The 22,556-nt window shown below is 37.0% G+C and overlaps 1 protein-coding gene across 9 annotated transcripts in view; it reads right to left on the bottom strand.

Annotated features, from left to right (window-relative positions):
• Positions 1–22,556, bottom strand: part of PTPN4 (protein tyrosine phosphatase non-receptor type 4) — a 230,077-nt gene that overhangs the window by 127,708 nt on the left and 79,813 nt on the right. For all 9 annotated transcript variants that reach the window (XM_040474832.1, XM_040474828.1, XM_040474831.1 and 6 more), the window contains exon 3: positions 5,924–6,031. In XM_040474832.1, the coding sequence (XP_040330766.1) occupies positions 5,924–6,031 (108 nt within the window). The remainder of the gene's footprint in view (positions 1–5,923; positions 6,032–22,556) is intronic.

Genomic DNA, 22,556 nt, shown 5'->3' on the forward strand with positions numbered 1-22,556 from the left:
AGAGAGAGAGAGAGAGAGAGAGAGAGAGAGAGAGAGAGAGAGAGAGAAAGATAGCGTGTGCAGGGGAGGAGCAGAGAGAGAGGGAGAGAGAATCCCAAGCACACTCCAGGCTGTCAGCACAGAGCCCCACCTGGGGTTCAATCTCACGAACCATGAGATCATGACCTGAGCCGAAATCAAGAAGAATTGGACATTCAACCAACTGAGCCACTCAGGAGCCCCTCCCCTGCTCTGTGACGCCAGGAGGCTCCAATCTCCCAACAGTCTCTAGCTTGCAGCTCTATTTGCCACTGGCCACACTGTAACCAGAGTGGTATACTTAAATTACAAGTCTCATGTAACTTGCATAAAAAAAATCCTTAGGTGGGGCGCCTGGGTGGCGCAGTCGGTTAAGCGTCCAACTTCAGCCAGGTCACGATCTCGCAGTCCATGAGTTCGAGCCCCGTGTCAGGTTCTGGGCTGATGGCTCAGAGCCTGGAGCCTGTTTCCGATTCTGTGTCTCCCTCTCTCTCTGCCCCTCCCCCGTTCATGCTCTGTCTCTCTCTGTCGCAAAAATAAATAAACGTTAAAAAAAAAAAATTAAAAAAAAAAATCCTTAGGTGAATATAATCTTACAGATGAAAAGGTATTCCATAATCTGCCATACTAGGCAAAATTTTTTTTGTTTTTGTTTTTGTTTTGAGGAGGGGAGCAAAGGGAGAAGGAGAGAATCTTAAGCAGGCTCCATGTCCAGCGTGGAGCCCCATGCAGGGTTCAATCTCACCACCGTAAAATCATGACCTGGGCCGAAATCAAGAGTCGGATGCTTAACCAACTGAGCCACTCAGGTGCTCCTACCCAAACTTCATTTTACACCCACATTCTCCTCTTGCTCTGTATTCCACTCATTATTAAAATTTTCTTTCAGTTCCTCAATACAACCTTCCTCATTCTTCATTCTGGAACTTTACACATGACACGGATTCTCTCTGAAACATTTTTCTGCACCCTAAATCTGCCTGTCATTCCCTCCCAAAATGGAACAGGATTAAAAGAGACCAAAACCAAAAACCTAACATTCAGCAGACTACCAAAGAGATTTATGCAACAGACAGTAAAAGCCTGGTTAAGATGTAACAGTAAAACGGATGAATATGACAGATATACTAAGATATATGAAATAAAAACAAGTACTAAAATGTGGCTTGTTGACAGAAGAGTCATCCTCTATGTGGCTTTTCCTGTAGTTTCTCAAACCTGATGAAATAAAATTTAAGAATTCTGAGCATGTAAGGGGCGCCTGGGTGGCGCAGTCGGTTAAGCGTCTGACTTCAACCAGGTCACGATCTCACGGTCCGTGAGTTCGAGCCCTGCGTCGGGCTCTGGGCTGATGGCTCAGAGCCTGGAGCCTGTTTCCGATTCTGTGTCTCCCTCTCTCTCTGCCCCTCGCCCGTTCATGCTCTGTCTCTCTCTGTCCCAAAAATAAATAAACGTTGAAAAAAAAAAAATTAAAAAAAAAAAAAAGAATTCTGAGCATGTAAAAAGAATCTCCAAAAAACAGACCAAGTTTATTCCATGTGCATTATTTTTTTTACTTCAGTAGTCTTAGTTAGCCTACTGTGTTAGAGCAGTGATTTTCAAAACATGGCTCCATCGACTAGCAGCACTTTTACAGGGGAACTTGTTTGCATTGCAAATTACTGAGCTCCACACCAGAGTTTCTGAATCAGAAACTCTACACATAGGGCCCAGATATCTGTATTTTAAGCAGCATCCAGGTGATTCTGATGTAAGTTAGGTCTGAAAGCCACAATGTAAGGGAATAAGGAAATAGTACTAAAACAGTAAAATATAACCACAACACGAAGTATCAGAAGGATGAAAGCAAAAATAGAACAAGTCAACAGTAACCAATAATATACTCTTTGTCCCACTAAAGGGTACTGTAATTCACTTTAGGGACAAAACAGCGCAAAAAACAAAAGTAAATGTACATGTATAATATAATCAGAGGGTTCTGATGAATATCATACTGATAAAGGCCAATAAGGAAGAGCCACCTTTAAGTACTTATAAAATTAAAGAAATAATGCATAATGAATGAATTATTACCACATTACTCATTATTTTGCTCACTCAATAAACATTCACTGACTACTACTATTAAACCATACATTATGCTAAGAGCTAGAGCTATGACAAAGAGGTGTGGTTTTTTTTTTTTTTATGTTTATTTATTTTTGAAAGACAGAGAGAGACAGAGACAGAGCATGAGCAGGGAGGGGCAGAGAAAGAGGAAGACAGAATCTGAAACAGGCTCTAGGCCCTGAGCTGTCAGCACAGAGCCTAACGGGGGCTCAAAACCCCTGAACCATGAGATCATGACCTAAGGTGATGTCAGAGGCTTATTAACAAGCTACTGGGCCACCCAGGTGCCCCTACAACAAATAGGTTTTAATGAAAGCAGAAGATATTTTGAAAAGTCAAAGCTTTTCTTTAAGTAATTTTGTTTGTTGTACTGGCACTCTTACCAAGGCAGATTCTGAAGAAAATGAGTCTGTATTTGTTGTGTACATGTCACAATAAAACATTAGGTGTCTATATAATTTATCAATTAAGTCCAATTAAATTAATTTGAATGTCTATGTGCCTAAGGGAATATTAGCTCCAAAATCCTCTAAAACTATTACACACACACACACACACACACACACCACATCCATATATATATAACACACATACATGTATGTATATATAAGTATATATAACTAGAAAAACTTAAATAAAAAATCTCAGCTAAGGATTGACAAGGATTAATTCTTTTTAGAATATAACCAAATTCCTTTTGATTGCTATTGGCAATTTTATTGCATGGATACATCCTCTTCTCAACATGTTCATTTTTCTAAATCCTGTGCATCTATATATCATCATCTCTTGAGAAGCAATGTTTTGTGGTAGGGAGAGTACACTATAATTTGGAGTCTAAATGCAAGTTCAAAACCATTATCAGTGACTTAATTATCTATGTCATTAAACAAGTTTTGTAAGCCTCAGTTTTTCATTTAAAAAATGTTAACGATTTGTTTATAAAATTGAGAATTTGGTTTACAAACAAGTCTACAGTACATGTTTCACAAACATTACCCTCTTTTCTCTTTTTCAGAATGGTATGCCTTCTGTCAGTCCATTAATTATCCTCAAAGTATTGATGTGATGTATTTTCATATTGACAATCAGAAAGAGGACACTGCTTACAACATTTGTGCCTCACAGGACTTTCCGTGGATTCATTTTGTCATTTCACAGATTCTTCTAAGTATTTAAATACTGAATGTGCAGTACTGTGGGAAAGACCTGTATAGGCAGTTTTGACACCCAAGACTAGTTTCATTAATGCCAGCAATAGCTTAGGCTTTATCTCCTTGGATTAGGATAATTTCTCATGAAAAAATAAGGGTGCTAGATAATTTTTTTTTATTTTTTTTAAAGTTTATTTATTTATCTTGAGAGAGAGACAGACAGACAGACTGACAGAGTAGGGGAGAGGGAGGGACAGAAAGAGAGAGAGAGAATCCCAAGCAGGTGTGCTGTCAACACAGAACCCGACATGGGGCACAATCTCACGAACCACAAGATCATGCCCTGACCCGAAACCAAGAGTCAGATGCTTAACTGACTGAGCCACCCAGGCACCCCTAGACAAAATAATTTCTAAGGCTTCTTTTGGGTCTTTGAAATTCCAATTCCAAATTTGGGGGAAGAATGATTTTAGATCATTAGCAAATAGACCCTTGGACCTGGGAATATATCTTATTTGGAAAGGAAAGCTCAAGATAGAAAAGTAAGACAAAATAAGCAAAATTAGGAGACTACAAAAAGATCAACCCAGCTAAATACCTCTGCTTCCCCATATTCATCCTGCTAAAATGTCCTCCTGTACACACACTTATGTATCAGAATTTAAGTTTATTCATTTTGAGAGAGAGAGAGAGAGAGAGAGAGAGTGCGTGTGAAAGCAGGAGAGGGACAGAGAGAGACAATCTGAACCAGGCTCCACAATGTCAGTGCAGAGCCCAATGCGAGACTCAATCCTACAAACCGTGAGATCATAACCTGAGCCGAAATTAAAAGCCAGACACTTAACCGACTGAGCCACCAAGGTGCCCCTAGGTAACAGAATTTTATCCCTTGTAATATATGTGATCTCAGTATTAGTCCTTCTAGAATACTTTATCACAGCGGATGATTTTTCATACTAATGGCAGGGACAATGATTCTGAGTAGCTGCTCTTTCTCCTTTGTTGTCTTATCATTTTTCTAATCATTCTAAAGACAGGCTTCCAGCAGGAGAGTGTGACCGATAACTGTCAGCAAGATAACCAGACAACTAACTTTTATTAGCTGTATGTCACACAAAGTGGGGTGTGGCAGACACCTTTGGTGTTGCCTGGCTCACAATTTATCTTTCTCGGAAAGGCTGCATAACTGACATTTCTACTCACTTCCATTTTCACATTCATTTATCAAGAAATAATACTACTCAACTAGGCCCTTGTAGAAGCTCCAATCTCTGGTGAAGGCATCAACTTATATGGAAAGTTTGTTTTTATTTCAGTTCATTACAAAAGTACTTCCTTCCACTGACACTAGCTGGCTCTTGCTTTGTTTTATCCACCTCATTCTCATAGGTTTTCATACAAAACCAGTAAATGATGCCAAGAAAAAGTAATATTTAGGAGGCACCTGGGTGGCTCACTTTGTTAAGCATCCAACTCCTGATTTCAGCTCAGGTCATGATCTTGCGTTTTAAGCCCCGTGTCAGGCTCTATATGCTCAGCACAGAGCCTGCTTGGGATTCTCTGTCCCTATGCTGCTGTCTCTCAAAATTAAATAAACTTCAAAAAAAAAAAAAAAAGTAATGTTTAACATCTCACGGTTACCTCTGCTTCCCCATATTCCTTTCTGTTAACCATTCATTCAGAGATCTAGGATTCTGACTATGAGAGAACAAGAGTAAGACATGGAGAGAAACTGTACTTTTCACGTAAGAGTTATTTGTACTTTCTATAGCCATTCTATTAACATTCCCTTATAAACCAATTTCTAAAGCACTGAACCAGAGACCCATTTGTCCAGCCTCCAAATTTTTCTAAACTATAGATATAAAAGGTCTCTTTCAAAACACTCTCCTGTACTAATCAAATGAGTTTCATTATTCTTTTGTAAAAGACCCTATCTGTATAAACATATAACTTTTCATAGAATTCAATATTTCTGTTATTCATCACATGCTACCTTCTATTTCTATAATGTGATTTTTTCCAACAAGAAGAATCATGATTGCAACTATTAAAGAATTAGTAACAATCTAAGTAACTTAATGCCCAAGTAACTGTAGAGCTCTAAAATTTAATCTCTATCTCATTTGGGAGGGTCTCCTTTGAATCTTCCTACTTGGAAAATTTACATTTAACAAATTAAGAAATTTGTTAGAATCAGACTGCCATGAATACCACAAAAAACTAATTTCACTTTAATGGAGGCTAATTTATATTAAGACTAAGATACATTAACATTCAAAAATATTTCTATCTTACTTCAATATTTTAATACTGCATTAATATTTTAAACTTTATGCCCAATTTTCTCTCAGTCAAGTAGCATGAATTAGATTTACAGTTGAGTTGTGTGAGATAAATAAACTGGCACTAGATTTATAGACTGACTTATAATTATGAAAACCTTCAAGAAAAAACTTTATTAATTAAAACACCAAGAAAATGAGGAACAAAGGCAGAAGAATTAGCTCTAATCATTCCAATTGAATTCTTAAAACTTTAACTCACTAATCAGATTAGTAAACATTATAAATAAAAAATTCCTTATATTATGAACAGAGAGAAAAACTAAAATGAAATAAAAGAGAACAGCTTAAACTTACTGGGTTGTCTGTGGAATCGTCAGCCAACTGTAAACCAAAATAATCGCGCTCAGTCAAATCAAGATGCTTGAAGACTATATCCAACAAAACTTGCCCCTGATCATGTTTCTAGAAGAAAAGAAAAGGAAATCAACACTGATAGGCAATATACTGTCACATTTTTGAGCTCCTGAATTTTTATCCTCTTCTATTAAATTGGCAACTATTCCCACACCAATGACTTGATTGAGAATAAAGACTTCACATGTTACATAATACTTAAAAAACAGTCTGACTTGGGGTCCCTGACAGGCTCAGTTGGAAGAGCATGTAACTCTTGATCCCCTGATCATTAGTTTGAGCCGTACATTGGGTGTAGAGATTACTAAAAAATAAATAAACAAAAAAAATACTCTTGATTTTTGTTCAGAAGGCTCAAAGAGCATATAAAAATATGATGACATTAAAGAAAACCTCTGATTGAAATGGCTTCTGCTTTCAAACTAGTGTCATGGGATTTTGATAATTTTATATTGTTGCCACATTAACTCACATATATATCTTTATCATTTGCCCTATCGGCTTTTTTCTAATTTTTTAAATGTTTGTTTATTTTTGAGAGAGAGAGACACAGCGTGAGTACAGATGGGGCAGAGAGACGGAGACACAGAATCCGAAGCAGGCTCCAGGCTCTAGGCTCTGAGCTGTCAGCACAGAGCCTGACACGGGCTCAAACCCACGAACCACGAGATCATGACCTGAGCCGAAGTCCGATGCTCAACCGACTGAGCCACCCAGGCGCCCCTTGTCTTACTGTTTTTATTCTTCCATTTAAATTAGGACTAGAAAGTGACACATTTAACTAAATAAAATTTAGTATTTCTGCATGTAAAATAAAGTCATCAAAAAGCCCCAACAATGATGAAAGTTATTTGTAGCAAACTGATAAATAATATTTTAATTATGCAAGTATTCAGAGAACTTTAGAAAAATACCTCCTTTTAACCTCACATTAATTATATCATGTAGGGATCATTTATTATCCTGCTGTTTTAGTAAAAGCAAGTATACCTTCCCTAAGTTCCACAGTTACTAAGTTGTAGTACAAAGGGCATGACTAGGTAATTTCCTAAAAAAAGAAATGTAATTTGTATGTAAGTGATGAATCGCTAAATTCTACACCTGAAATGAGTATTACACTGTTTGTTAACTAACTAGAATTTAAATAAAAACTTGGGGGAAAGATGTAACCAATAAATAAAAACATGGAGAAATAATCAACACATTTGGTAATAAAAGAAATCAAAAGTGGAAAACTATAATGCCATGCCTTGAGCAAACAACAATCCAAAAAATCCAATGAGTGAGATAAAAACTACTTATTGCTGCTAATATTATAGATAGATATAATGTGTTGGGAAAGCAATCTGAAAACACTAAGAGCAGTAACAATATTGACTACTTTTGGCATTCTAACCTTAGTGACAAATAATTAAATCCCGGATTATGACAAAACAGCTATACATACCACTATGTTCACTACAGTTTTATTTATATAAGACAAATATTAGAAGAAACATGTTAGTAAATAGTGGTATACCTTACCACTATTTTTTCCTCTCACTAGCTATAGCGGTTTGGAAGCTTCCAGCTACATATTAGAATCAAAACTCAGAGCCAAAACAATGAGGACATGTATGTTTTCAAATAATAGAAAATAAAGAGGTACAACAGACTCCAGAGCTGGCTAATTCAAGCAGATGAAAGATATAATCAATCACCAGGTTTCATTCCATCTCTCTTATCTGCATTCCTGGTATTAACTGTCTTTGTAGGCTGTTACCAAGATGGTCATAGCAATATCAAAATTCATACCAATACATGACAATGTTGAAAAGAACAACCTTCTTAGTAAGGTTACTTTACAAAGAGCTATCCTTCGTGTCTTATTGGCCAGACTGGGTCAAAAAGCTATTTGCAAAACTCGTAAATGGCAGAATGTATGTGCTTCAAGTAGTGACTCACAATGGTGGCTGCTATTTAAATAATATAAATATTTTTTATACTGATACAACTCACCTCCCCGACCCCTCTCCCATTCTCATTAAATTGGTCCAGGATGGAGATCAAGCATTACCCACCTTTTTTTTTTTAGGTTTTATTTATGAGAGGAAGAGAGAGAGAGTGAGCGAGCAGGGGAGCGCAGAGGGAAAAAGACAAAAGAGAATCCCAAGCAGGCCCTGCACTGTCAGTCCCCAGTGTAAAGCTTGAAGCCACAAACCATGAGATTGTGATCTGAGCCTGAAAACCAAGAGTCGGACGCTTAACCAACTGAGCCACCCAAACGCCCTAAGCATTAGTCATTTTAAAAAGCTACTAAGGTGAGGGGCGCCTGGGTGGCTCAGTCGGTTAAGCGTCCAACTTTGGCTCAGGTCATGATCTCACGGTTTGTGGGTTCCAGCCCCGCATCGGGCTCTGTGCTGACAGCTCAGAGCCTGGAGCCTGTTTCAGATTCTGTGTCTCCCTCTCTCTCTGCCCCTCCCCCACTCACGATCTGTCTGCCTCTATCTCAAAAATAAACATTAAAAAACAAATTTTTAAAAAGAAATTCTGTTTAGCTTTTTGAGGTACCACCAAACTCCTTTCCACAGCAGCTGTAGCATTTCACATTCCCACTAACAATGCATGAAGGTTCCAATTTCTCTAAATCCTTGCCAACATTTGTTATTTTCTATTCTTTTGATTGAAGCCATCCAAGTAGGTATGAGGTAGTACTTCAATATGGTCTTGATCTACATTTGCATAATATCTAACGATGTTGAGCATTTTTTTCATGTGCTTATTGGCCATCTGAACATCTTTGAAGAAACGTCTAATCAAGTTCTTTGCCCATTTTAAAAACTGGCTTGATAAACTTTCTGTTGAGTTTTAGAAGTTCTTTTTATATTCTGGATGCTAGAGCTTTTCTGGATGTATAATATACAAATATTTTTTCCCATTTGTAGGTGTCTTTTCACTTTCTTGATCATAAACTTGGATACACAAAGTTTTAAATTTCTGGGAAGCCATATTTATTATTTCTTTTGATATTATATCTATGAATTACTTGCCAGGTCCAAGGTCATGAAGAATTACCTATATATTTTCTTCTAAAAGATTAATGGTTTTAGCTCTTAACATATAGTCTTTTCAGTCTTTTGAAGCTTATTTTTCTGTATGGTAGGTATATATATACCTAGGTAGGGGTGCAGCTTATTTCTTCTACATGTGGGTGTCCAGTTGTCTAAGCACCATTTGTTGAAGAAACTATTCTTTCCTCACTGAATCTATCTTGGTAACTTTCTCAAAAAACTGTTGACCACAGATGTACGGAATTATTTCCAAATGTATAGGTTATTTTCTACTCTCAGTCATCAGTTTTGTTTTCATCTCCCATATACTACATAGACTTAGTTCTGAAGAATCCTACAATCCAGAAATGCCAATAGTCGCTGATGAAAACAGTCCAAGAAAACCTGCTTGCTCTAGCCAAATGACCAGGAAAAGAAGGGTTTCTAGCAGCACAGAAACCTTACTGACAATGCCAACTCTACTCCTGCCAAACCCAATGGGAAAAAAACAGAGCCCATCTCCAGTAGTGCCGTGGAAATCAAGTAGGGAACTAGAGTTCCATGTGCCTCCTGGTACTAGCAGGGAGCCAGTGGGAAGCCTGTTCTACCTCTGCCAACCAAAAGCCAAGTTCCAAAACACAGTTACCCCTTAGTAGTGGTAACAGCAGAAGCTGAGTGTGTTACTGAACTTCCATTTCAGCCTTATAGTAACAGGCAGTGTTTAGCTTCCCCCACTGTTACGGTGACAGCAGAAGGTGAGAGGGAAGCCTAGATTTCCACTAACACACCATCCAGCTATAGCAGGTGGCACCTATCAAACAGAAAGCAGGAGGAGGTAACTAGAAAAAAGAACAGTTAAATCGTGAAATAACAGATACCCATGATAAGCTGCATATAAAACTGACCAAAATTAAAAGAGCAAAAGGTTTTAAAATTCAGCTACAGTGTGGAATACATGCATGGCTTTCAATTAGGTCTCTGGATAAGATACACACAAAGCAGAATAAGGTAATTATACAAAGTTTCTAGAAACTAAATTATCATTAGAACAACCCACAAAAGCAGGCCAGGACCTGTATACTACCAAGGTGACTCCTTGCAATAAAGAAGATCGAATACAATCTAGAGTCTCACAAAATATTCCCCAAAATGTCTAGAATACTACCTAAAATCACTCATCATACAAAGAACTAGGGAAATCTCAACGAGAATGAGAAAAAGCAATCAACAGATGCCAACAATGACATGACTCAGATGTTGGAATTACCTGACAAGGATTTTGAAGTAGTCACCTTACAAACATTTCAATGAGCCATTATGAATGCTGTCAAAAACAAAGCAAGAAAAAGAAAACGAAAAGAAAAGGGCACCTAAGTGGCTCAGTCAGTTAAGCATCCAACTTTTGATCTCAGCTCAGGTCATGATCTCATGGTTTGTGAGATCGACCCCCTCGTTTGGCTCTGCATGACAGCACAGAGCCTGCCTGAGATTCTCTCTCTCCCTCTCTCTCAAAATAAATAAATAAGCTCAAAAAATTTAATTAGAATATTTTTGCAAAGAAACAGAAGATCTACAAGAACCAATGGAAATTCTGTAACTTAAAAATGTAAAGACTTGGGGCGCCTGGGTGGCGCAGTCGGTTAAGCGTCCGACTTCAGCCAGGTCACGATCTCCCGGTCCGTGAGTTCGAGCCCCACGTCGGGCTCTGGGCTGATGGCTAGGAGCCTGGAGCCTGTTTCTGATTCTGTGTCTCCCTCTCTCTCTGCCCCTCCCCCGTTCATGCTCTGTCTCTCTCTGTCCCAAAAATAAATAAACGTTGAAAAAAAAAAATGTAAAGACTTGATGTGCTCAGTAGGAGAATGAAGATGATAAAGAAAAGAATCAGTGAATTTCAAGACAGATGAATAGAAATTACAAAAAGAAAATAAACTGTAAGAAAGAAAATGACCAGCCCTTCAGTCATTCAGAAAATGACCAGACCAAATATAACAGTCTTGTCCCTGGAGTCCCTAAAAGAGAAGATAGTTTTGGGATAATAAAATATTTGAGGAAATGCTAGCTAAAATTTTCACAAATTTGGCAAGAAGTGAAAACACAGACTCAAGAATCCAAGTGAATCCCAAGGAAAATGGTTCAAACAAATACACCCTGAGGCACATCATAATCAAACTACTGAAAACAAAAGATAAAGGAAAAAGGGGCGCCTGGGTGGCGCAGTCGGTTAAGCATCCGACTTCAGCCAGGTCACGATCTCGCGGTCCGTGAGTTCGAGCCCCGCGTCAGGCTCTGGGCTGATGGCTCAGAGCCTGGAGCCTGTTTCCGATTCTGTGTCTCCCTCTCTCTCTGCCCCTCCCCCGTTCATGCTCTGTCTCTCTCTGTCCCAAAAATAAATAAATGTTGAAAAAAAAAATTAAAAAAAAAAAAGATAAAGGAAAAAAATCCTGAAAGCAATATTTACCTATACAAACTGACAATTCAAATTAAGATAGATTTCTCATCTGCAACCACAAGGCCATAAGGAAGTTGTACATAATATTTTCCACGTGCTAAAAGAAAACAGCTATCAATACAAAATTCTTTAGTAAAAGAAAATATTGTATAGGAATGAAAGATAAATAACATTCTCAGAAAAAGGAAAATTTAAGAGAATTTATCACCAATAGTTCATCACTAAAGGAATACCTAAAAGAAGTTCTCCAACCAGAAAGGAAACAGTAACAGGAAGAAATATGGAAAAATAGAAAAGAAAAAAGAACAACAGAGTGGGAGAAACTGGGAAAAATCTAAAAGCCTATGCTTCTCTTTAGGATTAAATTATATTTGATGGCTAAAAGAAAACATCGTAACTTTATCTGACATGCTGCCCAATGTACATAGAGAAAAAAATTAACACAATTGAAAGGGGGAAAAGTAAAGCCCCCTAAAGGCAGGTAGTTTCTATACTTCATTCAAGGTAGTAAAATATTGTTGCCAATATAGGGGTGCCAATCTCCATTCCTGTCCCACAGGTGAAAATCTGCATATAACTCTCAACTCCCCAAATCTTAACTGGTGACTGAAGCCTTACTTACTGATAACAAAAAAAATCAATTAACGTCTATTTTGTGTGTCATGTGTGTTATATACTGTATTCTTATAATAAGCTAGAGAAAAGAAAATATTAAGTTATTAAGAAAATCATAAGGTCGGCACCTGAGCAACTGACTCTTGATTTTGGCTCAGGTCATGATCCCAGGGTCATGGGATTGAGCCCCATGTCAGGCTCTGCACTGAGCATGGGGCTTGCTCAAGATTCTTTCTCGCTCTCTCTCCTTCTGCCCCCTCCCCTGCTTTCACTCTTTCTCTCCCTCTAAAAATAAAGAAAATTTAAAAAAAGAAAAAGAAAATCATAAGAAAAAGAAAATAACATTTATGGTACTATACCATATTTATCGGGAAAAAATCTGCATATAAATAGACCCATGCAGTTCAAACTCATATTGTTCAAATCTCAACTATACTACCATAATTAGTATGTAAAAAATGTAATACCAAGCAATCATCAAAAACAGCCATGCAAAAAGATACTTTCAAAAACACTAAAAACGAAATTCTAAAAAAGGTTTACATAACCTATTAGAAAGGCAAGAAAAAAAATGAAAAGCATAATAAACAGAAGCCAAGTAATAAAATGGCAAACCTAAGCTCTAACACACAAATAATTACATGAAAGTGCATGGTCTAAATAGATGAATAAAAAGGCAGAGTAAGAGGAAAAACCATGATCTATTATCTACAACAAATTTACTTCAAATATAATGATATATGTAAATTGCAAACAAAGGGATTGAAAAAGATGTATCATGCAAACATTAATTTTAAAAACTATACTTGAAAACAAAAAATTTTACTAGGGGAAAGAAAAGAACATTACAAAATATTTATGGACAAAAAAACACAGCTGGAACACAAATGAAACAAAAATAGAATGGGAAGAAAATCAGAAAATAGAAAAAGCACAAATATAACTGCCAGTGTCAAAAATGTATCAATTGCTAGAATTATTAATAGAAAATTAGCAAGAATATAGAATTCAACAAGACATCAACTAACAACATCTACATGGGACACTCTATTCAACATCAGAATACTCATTCTTTTTGACTGTCTACGGAATATTCATAAGACAGGCCATATCCTAGGTTATTAAATAAATCTTACCAAATTGAAAACTAAAATCAGTGCTCTATAACCATAATAAAATTAGAGCAGAAAACAGTAACAAAGTTAAAAATTAGAAACTAGACACTTGGAAAATAACTCATTTTTAAATACTCCACAGGATAAAGAGGGCTCAGTAAAATTAAAAAAATACAATAAACTGGAAAAAAGAAAATTCAATATATTAAAATTTGACTACAGAATATAGCTAAAGCTGTGCTGAAAAGAGGATTTATGACCTAAAAGTTTACTTTAGAAAAAAAGGAAAGGTCTCCAGTCAATAACCTGAACTCCTAACAAAAACTAGAAAAAGCAAAATAAATAGAAGGAAAGGAGTAAAATACAGGTAAGACCAGAAATCAATGGAAATCTGGTTCTTTGAAAAGATCAAGAAAATTGAAAAACTTCTAGCAAGAGTATAAAGAAAAAGAGAGAGAACACACAAATTACCAATTACAGAATTAAAAGTAAGGATGTCACTGCACACTCCAAAAACATCTACAAGGTAACTAAATAGAAGAAACATATCTATACACAGACATTTCACAATTTGGGTGAAATAAATGATTTCCTCAAAAAATAAAACTCTACTAATATTTACCTAGTATGAAATACTTTGAATAGCTCTACAATTATTTTTTTCAATGAAACTGTACTTAAAAAAAAACAAACAACAACAACAAAAAACACCTCCCCTAAACTGAAATCTCCTGGGCCTAATGATTTCACTGAAGAATTAATTCTAAGAAATATTTAAATAAGACTTAAGAACAAGTCTACTCAACCTACCTCCAGAAAATCAACTCACTCTATTAAACTAGTATACCCAGATATCAAAGCCAAAGTACAAAAAAAGAAAACTACAAATATTTCTCATGAACATAAATGCAAAATTCCTCAAAGAAATATTAGTAAATGGAATTAAGCAACCCTCAAAAGGATTATACACGATGAACAAGTGAGGTCTTCCGGAGACACAAGTGTGGTTCAATGCTGAAAATCAATCAGGTAATGATGTCCTGAAAGCAATTCCCTTGGCCTACTTCCCAGCAAAACAACTACTGTTAAGGAAAACAAGCAAAAACACAACCCCAACAATTTAAAGCCTCCGGGAATTGTGGTAAGAACATAGAACAAATGCAACAGCATTTATTCAAAAAACTATACTAAGTCTTGCTAAGAATGGTCAGTCTGTGGCACTTGAGCCATGATCTACTTTCTCTCTCTTCCTCCTAGGCTAATGGTAAGCAAGCTCTACTCCAGGATGGCCAAGAAGAGAAAAATCCCTCTACCCTTAGATAGTAGTCAAGGCATACAGAATCTATACAGAAGGGGCAGGCTGCCAGCATTCTTAGGCATCTCAACTGTGTTTCAGATTTTATTTTTTTTTAATTTTTTTTTCAACGTTTATTTATTTTTGGGACAGAGAGAGACAGAGCATGAACGGGCGAGGGGCAGAGAGAGAGGGAGACACAGAATCGGAAACAGGCTCCAGGCTCTGAGCCATCAGCCCAGAGCCCGACGCGGGGCTCGAACTCACGGACCGCGAGATCGTGACCTGGCTGAAGTCGGACGCTTAACCGACTGCGCCACCCAGGCGCCCCATGTGTTTCAGATTTTAAAACACAGGATGGTGTGGCCAAGAAGCTGGAAGCCTCCACCCAGCCCTCACTCATAGAGCAGAGACTGGTCTCAATCACAGAAAGTAAAAAATACTGAAGCCATGAAGCAGATGGGATTGCCCAGGGTCAGAAGAGTAAAGAAACAGCTGATGGAGAACCTTGACAGGTACCAAAATCCCCAGCAGGCAGAACAGTGACTGCCAAAGAAGGCAATAAAAACATATTTGGTTAAGTGACTACATAAATGACAGAATGGCCTTCAGAAAATAATTTAAAGTTTATATGGCTTTTATATATGTCACTTAGCAGGCATTCCTGGTCCTTCAGAGGTTTTTCTTTTTTCTGTTTTTTGTTTGTTTGTTTGTATGTTTACTTCATAAGAGGACCAGCTAAACAAGACATCTGAGGAAATCTCTAAAGCACAAGGGACAGTGCATCCTGCATAGATACTAACTTACTGGAAACAGTTCCTTTACAGATGAAAAAACTGTTCCTGAGGTTCCTGGGTGGCTCAGTCGGTTGAGTCTCTGACTTTGGCTCAGGTCATGATCTCACAGTTGCTGAGTCTGAACCCCTTGTTGGGCTCTGTGCTGACAGCTCAGAGCCTGGAGCCTGCTTCAGATTCTCTCCTGTGTCTCCTCTCTTTGTCCCTCCCCTGCTCATGCTCTCTCTCTGTCTCTCTCTCTCTCAAAAATAAACATTAAGAAAAAAAAGAACTAAAAAAAAAAAAAGCAAAAAAAGAAACTGTTCCTAACAGAACTTATCTAGGTTTATTACTAGAAATTTAAGTTGATAACAACTGCCAGGCAAAACTGAGATTCCTGTTGGCAGGCCAAGCACAAGGACAGATGTGTTAGACAAGTTTATGAGAAATACCAAGCAGCAGCACTATAAAACCTATGGCAGAGAAAAATACTCTGTAGGGTAGTACAGTAAAACGGAAACAACAGTCAAGCCAAGTCCTTACTTGGCTAGTTAGTATGTAGTCTTGGGTGAATTTTGTTCTAACTAAGCCAGTTTCATCAACTCAAAACCTATGGGGTAGACTAGTTCATGTGTGTTTTGAGGTGGCAAAGGCCAGATTTGGGCTTCCTGCTTCAACCATAGGAAATGTAACTGGTCTACTACATCTACCCACCCACACATATACATGTGTGTATGTGTATCTTTGTGGCAGAAAAAAACCCAAAAGTATTTCATACTTTAAAACGACTGAAAACAACTAGAGTAGATGATCTCTGAGGTCTCTCGTTTCTAAGGATGCTTTCCTGAACATGGAAAAAAGAAATGTTTACACATAAGAAAAAAGGCAATTATGTAACAGTTAATGCAGGTTAGAAACACTAAAGGGCTGGAGGAAAGAGTTACTTTCATAATGTTTAGGCCAAAGGCATATAATGTGTCTTAACAGTGACTGAAATCCTTCAGATCCCTCTTAGAGTATGGACTTTGATTATATCCTTGGATGGAACATACACAACAGGAATAGATTTTCATTAGGAGTCTACAGTGAGGAAAGGTTCTTAACAGACAACATAAACTTTAAGAGATAACATAAACACATGGGTTTTGAAAAGAAAAGGAGGTAACTTATTGGTGGACAACGTAAAATTTAGTAGTGGCTTAAAGGAGTGACAATAGCTTCTTTTTTCTGCCTGGAACTAATTTATAAAACAGGAGAAGGGGAAACAAATATTATGGTACTCCAAATATAAACTATACCTTCTATAGTTTAAAAAAACTGCATTTTTTTCTATACGAAAGTCAAGAGAAAGGTTCTGCCTAAAGAAAAATAATCCAAACAGAGTTATGGCTAGCAAAGTTAGTAATGACTGATAACAACAGTGATAGCCAAAGCTTACTGACTACTTGCTATGTCTGACACTTGTAAATGAACATGTAATAATTCACTTCATTATCGTGAGAACCCTCTGAGGTAGGTCCTGTTAAGACTCTTGAGGAGTGCCTGGCTGGCTCAGTTGAAGAGTGGGCAACTGTTGATCTCCGGGTTGTGAGTTTGAGCCCCCATGGTGGGTGCAGAAATCACTTAAATCCTAAAAAAGACTCTTTAAAGATGAAGAAACTGAGGCAGAGAATATAAACACAGATTTGCAAAGATCACACAGGTAGTAAGTAGTGGAACTTACATTCTACCCCAGATTATCTGGCTCAAGAGTCCATGCTTACAGCCACCATAAAATACTTTGTTTCATAGAATAATTTTGCCATTATCAACAATGGAAGACTACTTATACTTAGTCTCCTCAGCTGAAAGGAATATTTTTTAAGCTGGGTACACACAATTGCTTTGTATAACCCATATAAAAATACCAACTTTCCTTTCCAGCAATATGGCAGAGTAGAAAATCTAAGAAAACTCTGCCACAAAATCCCTAGAGATGCTGGTAAAAATGCAATAAACATTCTTTTAATTGTATTGCTGGGTTGAAAAGAAGCCTACAGCAAGGAAAAAGAGGGAAATATAAAACTTAAGAACTGTGCTAGGACTGCCATGGAAAGGCTTCTTAAGGAATAAGCAGTCTAAGTTTATCACATACAAGTGAGACAATTTGAGTAGGAGATGGGCTCAAATAAGGTGAGATACAGGACTAAGACTTTTTCAGTGAAACTCCCAACTCACATGGTGACATTATTTTTTTTTTAAGTTTATTTATTTATTTTGAGAGACAGTGTGTGCGTACAAGTGGGGAGGAAAAGAGCAGAGGAGACAGAGAGAGAGACAATCCCAAGCAGGCTCTGCACTGTCAGTATGGAGCCCAACACAAGGCTCAACCCCATGAACTGTGAGATCAGGACCTGAGATGAAATCAAGAGTCAGACACTTAACCAACTGAGACACCCAGGCGCTCTCAGACAGTAACATTATTAGCGAAAGGCAGATTAGTGGGGGACAAAATCCTCCCACCAGCCCAGGATAAAACGAAAGAAGTTTTTCTGCCTCTACCTAGGATCCAGATGAGGTGGAAAAGTTTCCCCTGAAAATTATTCACAACCATAAGGCTGCCCTCACAAGGGTCTAATGTTTGAGTTTATACTGTCTATTGCTTAAAGAACCCCGATGGTGAATAATTATGATCAAATATTAGTTCTGGGTAAAAACAAAACATCCCTCAAGGAATGCATCCTTAACCCAGACTACAAACAATTCTCAGGGATAATGCTTATCTGAAGACAAGGTCACAATTCAAAATTATAAAACACTGGTGGAATTAAGACAAAAGTCATGAAAGCTAATTACATTCTTTTAAAAACTTCAAATAATAGAGCCATAAAGACCATAAACTTAATGATTAAAAGTATTAAAAATATAGGGGCACCTGGGTGGCTCAGTCAGTTAAGTGTCCAACTCTTACCTTTGGCTCAGGTCAGGTTCTCATTCATGGTTGTGAGATTAGAGCCCCACGTCAGGCTCTGCACTAAGCTCCAGAACCTGCTTGGGATTCTCTCCTCTCTCACTCCTGCCCCTCCTCCAGTCATAGTCGATCTCTCTCAAAATAAATAACACCCCAAATTACTTATAGATGGGTTAAAAAATGTTAACACACAAGCCTCTGACAAAACTGAATTAAGAATTAAAAAAAAAAATTAACAAGAACCACATATAGAGCATATGGATCTAAAACAATGAAAGAAAATCAGTAAGCTGTTTAAAATTTCACACATAAAAGGCACAAATAGCATTACCAAATCTGTGAAGTTCTAACCTTCAAAGAATACAAAATCTCCATCTACCTAAACTTTTCCAATGAATAGAAAAGCAGAGAATGTTACTTACTCTGATGATTCTACTTTAAAAGCCAATAATAACAGTAAAAAAACATATGAAAGTGAATCACATTAATGAATAGAAATGCAAAAATCTCAAATAAAATACTAGCAAACTGAATTTTGGCATCACAACAAAAAATGATTCGAAGATTTTGTGGAGGATTTAATATTACAAAAGCTATAGATAGAATTATTAATTTAGTATTAACAGAATAAAGGAGAAAAAGCATACAAATACCTCCTCATTCAAATGGAGAAAAAATGAAGTAAAACCACATAAACAAATTTTGCAGTAACAAAACACAAAGAAGGGCATTAGAGAACTATAAAGGGAATCAATTCAAAAAGGAAAGATAATATTTGTAAATATTTGCTCACCCAACAAAGGAGCACCTAAATATATAAAGCAAATACTAACAGACAGGGAAAAATTGACAGTAACATAATAAGAGTAGGTAACTTTAATATCCCACTTACATCAAAAGACTGCTCAATTAGACAGAAAATCATAAAGAAAAGACTGACCTTAAACAACACATTAGACCAGATTAACTCAATAGATATATACAGAACATTTCATCCAAAGGCTGCAGAATACACCTTCTTTTCAAGTGCACATGGGACATTCTCTAGGATAACTCACATGTTGGCCCACAAAACAAGTCTCAGTAAATACAAGAAGACTAAAATTATACCAAGGATCTTTTCTAACCACAACAGTAGAAGACTAGAAATCAATTACAAGAAGGAAACAGGAAAAAAATACAAACATGGGTAGACTAAACAACATGCTACTAAACACACAATGGGTCAACAAAGAAATCAAAAAAGAAATTTAAAAAATACCTTCAGAGAAATGAAAATGGAAACACAACTTTCCAAAATCTATGGGATGCAACAAAAGCAGTTCTAAGAGGGAAGTTCATGGTGATGCAGGCCTACCTAAAGAAATGAGAAAAATCCCAGATACACAACTTAATTTTACACCTAAACAAACCAGAAAAAGAAGGGCAAAGCCTAAAATTAGCAGAAGAAAGGAAATAGTAAAGACCAGATCAGAAATAAATGAAACCGAGACTTTTAAAAACAAGAGAAAAGATCAATGAAACTAATAGCAAGTTCTTTGAAAAGAAAATCAATAAATCATTAACTAGACCCATCAAGGAAAAAAAAAAGAGGGCACAAATAAAATCTGAAATAATGAAGTTACAACTGACCCTATAGAAATATAAAGGATGACAACAGACTACTACAATCAAGTATATGCCTACAAACTGTAAAACCTAGAAGAAATAGTTAAATTCCTAGAAACTCATGACTTATAAAACTGAATCACAAAGAAATAAAAAGTCTGAATAGACTGGAATGCCTAGCTAGGTCAATAGGTAGAGCAAGCAACTCTTGATCTAGGGGTTGTGAGTTCAAGTCTCACAGTGTTTGTGGAGATAACCTAAAAAGTAAAATCTTAAAAAAAATTTTTTTTAAATCTGAATAGCCTAATTACAACTAATGAATTAAATCTGCAATTTTCAAACTCCTAAAAACCTAAGGCCCAGGATCAGATGGCTTCACAGGTGAATTCTACCAAACATTTACAGTTAGTACCTATTCTTCTCAAATTATTTGAAAAAACTGAAGACGAAGGACTGCTTCCAAAATCATTTTACAGGGCCAGCAAAACTAAAACCAGACATTCTGCCCATATCGCTGATGAACATAGATGCAAAAATCCTCACCAACTAACAGCAAAGTAAATTCAACAATATATTAAAAAGATCATACACCAGGACCAAGCAGGCTTTATTACAGGGATGCAAGGATAGTTCAACATCTGTATTTCAATCAAAGTGATACACCACAACATCAAAGGATGAAAATCATATGGGCATCTCAGTATATGCAGAAAAAGCACTTGACAAAACTCAACATCCATTTATGATAAAAAGTTTCAACATTAGGAGGGTACAGAAGAAACATACCTCAACATAACAAAGGCTACATGTGTAAGATCCACAGCTAACATCAGACTCAATGTTGAAAAGCTCACAGATTTTCCTCTAAGATCAGGATAAGGATAACTACTCTCACCATTTTTATTCAATACAGTACTGGAACTCCAAGCCACAGCAATTAGGCAAGAAAAAGAAATAAAAGGTATCCGAATTAGAAAGGAAGAAGTAATATTGCCATTACTTGTAGAAAACTTAATTCTATATACAGAACACCCTAAAGACTCTACCACAAAACTATCAGAACTAATAAATTCAATAAAGTTGTAGAATACAACAGTAACATACAGAAATTGGTTGTGTCTCTATAAACTAATAATAAGCTATCAGAGAAATTAAGAAGGGCTCCTGGGTGGCTCAGTCAGTTAAAGCATCTGACTTTGGCTCAGGTCATAATCTTGCAGTTTGTGGGTTCGAGTCCTGTTTCAGGCTCTGTACTGACAGATCAGAGCCTGGAGCCTGCTTCAGATTCTGCGTTTTCCTCTGTCCCACTGCCCCTCCCCCACTCGCTCGTTCAAGCGCTCTCTGTCTCTCAAAAATGAATAAACAGGGGCACCTGGGTGGCTTAGTCGGTTGAGCGTCCGACTTCAGCTCAGGTCATGATCTCACGGTTTGTGGGTTCGAGCCCCGTGTCAGGCTCTGTGCTGACAGCTCAGAGCCTGGAGCCTGCTTCGGATTCTGTGTCTCCATCTCTCACTGCCCCTCCCCCGCTCATATTCTGTCTCTCTCTCAAAAATAAATAAACATTAAAAAGCATTTTTTAAAAATGAATAAACATTTAAAAAGTTTTTTTTAAAAGGAAGGGAAATTAAGAAAACAATCACGTTTACCATAAAAAATAAATAAATAAAACACCTAGGAATAAATTTAACCAAGAAGACCAAACACCTATACTCTGAAAATGATGAGAAAATGATGAAAGAAATTGAAGATAAGTAAATGAAATGATATATAATTCTCAAGGGCTCCAAGAATTAATATTGTTAAAATATCCATAATACTCAATGAAATCTGCAGAAACAATGCCATCCCCATCAAAAATACCAATGACATTTTTCACAGAACTGGAACAAATAATCTTAAAATTTGTAATGGAACCACCAAAGACTCCAAATAACAAAAGTAATCTTGAGAAAGAACAAAACTGAAAGTATCATGCTCCCTGATTTCAAACTACACTAAAAAACACAAAAATAGACACAGAGGTTAACAGTATAGAGAGCCTAGAAATAATCTCAAGCATGTATGATCAATTAATCTTCAATAAATGGTTCTGGGAAAACTAGACAGTTATATGAAAAAAAAATGACACTGAACCAATACCTTGTGCCAAAAATAAACTCAAAATGAAATAAACAGCTGAATGTACGACCTGAAACCATAAAACACAGAAGAAAACATAGGCAGTAAGCTCTCTGACATGGGTCTTGGCAATATTTTCTGGAACGGTCTCTTCAGGCAAGGGCAACAAAAGCTAAAATAAACAAAGGGGATTACATCAAACTAAAAAGCTTTTGTACGGCAAAGGAAACCATCAACAAAATGAAAGGGTAACCTACTGAATGGAAGAAGATAACTGCAAATCATACAACCAATAAAGGGTAAAGGGCACCTAGGTGGCTCACCTAGGTTAAGCATCTGACTCTTGATTTCAGTTCAGGTCATGATCTCCCAGTTCATGAGTTCAAGCCTTGCGTTGGGCTCTGTGCTGACGGTGTGGAGCCTCCTTGGTATTCTTTTTTTCTCCCTCTTCTCTGCCCCTTCCCCACTCATGCTGTCTGTCTGTCTCACTCTCTTTCAAAATAAATACATAAATTAAAAAAAAAATAAAAGGTTAGGGGCACTTGAGTGGCTCAGTCAGTTAGGCGTCTGACTTTGGCTCGGGTCATGATCTTGCAGTCGCTGAGTTCGAGCCTTGCACTGG

Source organism: Herpailurus yagouaroundi, unplaced genomic scaffold, assembly GCF_014898765.1.
Source record: "Herpailurus yagouaroundi ecotype Mexico unplaced genomic scaffold, PumYag 140, whole genome shotgun sequence".
NCBI lineage: Eukaryota > Metazoa > Chordata > Mammalia > Carnivora > Felidae > Herpailurus > Herpailurus yagouaroundi.